This window comes from Nestor notabilis, unplaced genomic scaffold (genome assembly GCF_000696875.1).
Source record: "Nestor notabilis isolate BGI_N333 unplaced genomic scaffold, ASM69687v1 scaffold16846, whole genome shotgun sequence".
Lineage (NCBI taxonomy): Eukaryota > Metazoa > Chordata > Aves > Psittaciformes > Psittacidae > Nestor > Nestor notabilis.
The window spans coordinates 4274-9496 of NW_009934425.1; the positions used below are offsets into that span (position 1 = coordinate 4274).

Below are 5223 nucleotides of genomic sequence, written 5' to 3' on the forward strand. Positions count from 1 at the left end.
GCTCCATAGCATCCTGTCCCACTGAACCTCTCAGGCGTGTGGCTCTTCTTCAAGGAGCTCTCGTCCTTCTCCATCTGCAGCCCGTCATTGGAGATCTTCAACTTCTTGTGGGCCATCTTGGGGTCCAGCTTGAAAGGCTGACCTGTTAGTGGGACACATGTGGATTAGGATTCATCATCATTCATGTCACCATCTTTTGCCCTCTGTCAGTGACGTAAAATGTGGCAGACACAGCGGGGTGATGCCAGGTAGTAGCAACAACCATCAGGAGACACTGAGCCAAACAGAGGCAGGGCCTGCAGCCTGAATTCCTGAACGGATCCTTGCTCCATTAGCACTAATGAGATCTCCACAAGCACAGGGAAGGAAGGGCAGACCCCGAGGTCTTGGAATAATGACACCATCCCAGCAGCAGAACTGCAGCATCGAGCATGTCCCCCCCAGCAGCTGACACAGGCTGCTCCCACAGCGCCCAGGCTGCTACTGCATGTCACGGGCAGCACAGCCCGAGGTTTTCAGCGTTCCTCTGCTGTCAAACAAGGTGTCAGCACTCGGAGAAGGCAGCCTGGAAGTGAACACAGGTCCAGCCTGTGTTGAGGGAGGCTGGGTGGGAGGTGGAGCCCCGGGGCTTCCTTCACACTTAACAGCATCCAGCTTGATGTGTTCTGCAGTTCTGCAATGCTGGCTTGAAACCCAACTGCTGCAACACCTCTGTGATGTTACCGGCACACAGGCAGCCAAACTGCTTCCTAACTGACACCAACCAGCACTGATCAAACTCTCCTGAGGGTCCCAAGGGCTCCAGCAATGTCTGCAGACCATGTGCCATGATGGGCAGGGTGGGAGTGAGGAACCACACAGGCTGGGCTGCGAGGTCTGAAGGGGACTGAGGACACAGCCCAGGGCCTGCTCCCACCTGGCCCCCTTCCCAAAACACCTCCCTGGCACTGGGAAGCACCACAGATCTCACAGGGATCCAACCTCACCTGCCCCGAATCCTCACACCTGCAGGTCCCCTGTGATGGCCAAGGCAAGGACCATAGAAACCACCTTCCCTGCGCTTTATTTGCTACCAGAGCTGGGTCTGCCCCAGTATTCTGGCACTTTCATTCCCTTTTGGACACTTGCTAATAAGTAAGACCGACTCAGGCCCAGGCTCTGCAAAGGAAGATTTCTCTCTGTCACTAAACCAGAACTGTTCTCCCAAGATCTTCTGTCCAGGAACACAGATTTAGCTCCACCACTGACAGCACTAACGCTGCGGAAATCAATGTGTCCTGACACTGACCTTCTGGTGACGAAGGAATCTCTCCAAACATCCCTTCAGGAGCAGAAGGAGGGCTGTGAAATGCGATAATTGGCCCTTCTCCCTGTCAAGCTGCTGACACTTCCACGAGGTGACAGCAGCGGAGGAGCCTGCGCTGTGTCCTACCACCCACAGGGAAAGGAGGAAACCCTCTGCCATAGAACACCAAACATGAAGGGGCAGGAGAAATGGCCACTGGGAGGTGCTGGGGGTGCAGCACGAAGCAGTGGCACCTTCAGTCGACACCACCGCAATGATGAGCAGCGAACACCCCAGAGGAGTCCTCGTACACTGAGGCTGGCAACAGAGAGAAACAATACATGGAATCATCATGGAATCCCAGCCTGGTTTGGCTGGGACATCTTCCACTAGAGCAGGTTGCTCAAATACTCTCTCTCTTTACATTACACATATATATATTGCTAAATCAAACCCTCAGAAATTCCCACGTTTCCCTAAACGCTTTCCCCGGGAAGCACATAAACCCCGCGCCTGCGGCACAGGGGTGTGTGCCCATCGCTGCCCTCCCTCCTGGTCATTCTGTGTGTGATGGAAGCTCCTGGCACACACAGACTCCTGTCGTACATAGTAACTTGTGCAGTGCTTCAGGTGAGGATGGCTCAGGATTTATAAACATGGAGGAAGCTGCTGCAGACACATCCCTGCAGACAGGGGCTGCAGAAACCTGGATGGGCTCTTATTAAGGGTTAGGGTGAGGGTCTGGCTCTGCTGCCCTCTGATTCTTCATTGAATCTAAGCCTGATTTCCCTGCCCATATTTAACCCTTCTTGGCCACCCCAGGGAGATGTGAAGCACAGTCTTACTGCAGCTGCAAAGCCCCATCCACCACCACACAGACACTTTGTTCTCCTTACAGCTCCCCACATAGCTACCTGCTGTGAGCAAAGCCATGCACAAGCTCACAACTGCCCTGGGACCCCAGAAATCCCAGTGGTGTAAAGTGACCAGAAAGATGGAACTTCAGTGTCTCCCAACATCCCAGCTGCCAAGGGACCTGCAGGCTCTGGCAGAGCAGAGCTGATGGAAGGGAGCCCTGGGCACTGTGTGGGGTACCAGGAGACCAGGAGGCTGTCCCCGGAGGCATGGAAGGTGCTGACACATGGACCAAGATGGGACATTCGACCATCTAAACCCCGGGTCTCCACCGTGCTTGCAGCGAGTGCTCAGCCATGTCCTTCTGGACCTGGGCACCGTGGAGCTGTTCCCACAGCACCCACCGAGGCGAGGCAAGCACCCACACGTACTGTTGGTCTTGAGCCGGGCAGGTTCGCTGTTCCGGCTGCCCGCCTGGTTGATGGCCTTGACGAGGAAGATGTAGCGGGTGCCACTCTGGAGCCCATGGACGGTGTAGTGGTTCTGCTTGATGTTGGGGACGATCATCCAGCTGTCCATGGAGTTGTAGAGGCCTGGGTACAGGACACAGGGTGGGGAAGGTTTATCCACAGGAAAGGACAGAGTTCAAAGACCGCGTGCTGCCAACCAGAGCTGACCTCCTGCGCACCCCTTGGGATGATTTATACCTCCCTGAGGGGGAAGATGTGCTATTACCCTGCAGACAAGGACCGGCTTTGGACCCTTCATCAGAAAGGACGTGGTGGCTGAGAGACAACAGTCTGGGAATGATTTGGCCTCCCCAGCAGGTTTCTTTCCCAAACAACAAGAAGGGCTTGGCCCTGGAGGCTGCAGGCTCCCATCCTTGCCAGAGCTTAAAACCAATCCTTTTTACTGCAGCTTTTGTCATCCATAAAAATGTCCAACTCCCGTCAAGCTCCTGGCTCCACAGAGAGCACAAAAGGGAGGCCAACTGTGTGCTCCTCCAAAAGGTATTTCCTTTCCTGGGAAGCTCCTTGTGTCCTGCCCCAGTCTCTTCACGCACGAGTTCAGCCAGGGCTCAAACACTCTCACCACCAAACCCGACTGTGCTGTCAACTGGCAATGCATTATTCATGTTCTCCTCTGAGATGTTAACTGATGTTTTCTTCACTCCTTGTACAAAGAGCTACCAAAGGCGGCTGACGGGTGCCCCTCTGGGCTGCTTCCAGAGCTGCTCCTGTGCTCGTCCCTTCCCATCGCTCCCACCTTCCTACACCTGAACCTGGGACTGAGGGAGAGCAACCCCTCTTGTTCCCAGCCCCAGGGCAGCGGCTGCCAGCCAGGCTGTGTGACCCAGCTCCGAGCACCAGAGGTCCTGAAAGCAGGAGCTTTCTCTGGCAGCTTCCTGCATGTTTTAGAGTGCACTTAACAGCCTTCCGGTGCCGTGACCCTGCGCCTCCAGCACTGACACCCTCTGGGCTGATGAGATAAAGTGACAGCAGCCCCCAAAGTCCACAACGCAGAAGCATCATGTCAGCACTTCCTATAGCGGTAAGTGCTTACTAAGGAAAACCAGGAACAAAAACTCCTTGCAGGAGCCGTGCTGCGGGGATGCTGGGCTCCTCCAAAGCACTTCAGGACAGACAAGCTGGAAGCTCTGGTTTTGTTCTCCCATTACAACATCCATGGGGGTTTTTTTTCTGATATGAAACAGTTTTCCTGGACTTTCTCCTACAACCCAGCCCATGGATTAACTTCCCTCCAGAACACAAACCCCCTCCAGTTTCAGGAAAAAGGCACCATTAAAAGAAATCACAGAATTGCAACAGCCTGGTTTGGGTTGAAGGGACCTTAAAGCTCCTCCAATTCCAACCCCTGCCACGGGCAGGGACACCTTCCACTAGAGCAGGTTGCTCCAAGCCCCTGTGTCCAGCCTGGCCTTGAACACTGCCAGGGATGGGGCAGCTACAGCTTCCTTGGGCAAATCATAACAGGTACGTACCTCTGACACACCGAGGATGCACCACGCACCCAAATGAAAAACCCACTGCTGCTGCTGAGACTGGGGAACAGTCCTCAGCTTTGTGGCCAAGCTGCTATTGTCTCCTGCCCCTCTGTGCAAACCCCAGGAGCCCCCTTCCCTACGAGGACATCAAACCAGTGTGTGCCTTTTTCCCAAATAAACCTTCCTGGGAATGAGCACTGAGTCAGTCCCCGCAGTCAGGAGCAGCCTCGGAGATGCGAAGCTCCTGAGGTGAGCAGCTACCACCACAGACCCGCCAGCGGGAACCCTTCCCAGCTGCAGGTCCCATTCCTGCCGAGCAGACCTGTGGTGGTGTGGAAGAATGTTGAGCTCTGCCAGATATTTTCAGGAAAAGTTACCTGGAGATGTGCCTCAATACCGCTATAAGGGTGATGAATCACCTGGGATGCTGGGGGAAGATGTGTGGATGAGACCCTCTAATGATCCAAGCGCTCCACGGGGCCGGGGACTGCAGGCACTGAGCGCAGGGCAGAACAGCCCCAGCCCAGGGCTCCTGCATCCCTGACCCCAGCCCTGAGCAGAGTCCTCACCAGACCCTCCCTTGCAGTGCCCTCCCCCTGATCCCAGGCTCTAAACCCGCTGATTCTCCCCGAGAGCCTCTCTTCTCCCCGGAGCGGAGCAGCGCGGTGCCCCCCGGCTGGCGCGCTGTCACTTACTGATGAAGTTGGCCTGGCCGGTGAAGATGGTGTACTGCAGCTCGTAGGAGCTGACGCTGAACTCGTCCTCTGACATCCAGTGCACGGTGATGGTGTCGTGGGAGGCCGTGCAGAGCTCCTCCCGCACTGACGGCGGGGGTGGTGCTGCGCGAGATCACAGATAACAGCCCGGTAAGGTCCTACTTTCCCAAAGCACCCCGAGCACAGACCTGAGAGCAGCTTCAGTGCCCAAAGGGGCTACAAGAGACCTGGAGAGGGGCTTCGGACAAGGCCCCGTAGGGACAGGACAAGGGGAATGGCTTGAACCTGCCAGAGGGGAGATTGAGATGAGCTCTGAGGCAGAAGCTCTTCCCTGGGAGGGTGCTGAGGCGCTGGCACAGGGT

At 55.8% G+C, this 5223-nt stretch overlaps 1 protein-coding gene across 1 annotated transcript in view; it reads right to left on the reverse strand.

Moving 5' to 3' along the window:
- Positions 1 to 5223, reverse strand: part of LOC104407931 (probable E3 ubiquitin-protein ligase MID2) — a gene marked incomplete at its 5' end in the record, with an annotated part of 7855 nt that overhangs the window by 1621 nt on the left and 1011 nt on the right. The window contains 3 exon segments of the mRNA XM_010017346.1: positions 1 to 142; positions 2572 to 2733; positions 4841 to 4984. The exon segment at positions 1 to 142 is cut by the window's left edge and continues 19 nt beyond it. Of these exon segments, the coding sequence (XP_010015648.1) occupies positions 1 to 142; positions 2572 to 2733; positions 4841 to 4984 (448 nt within the window).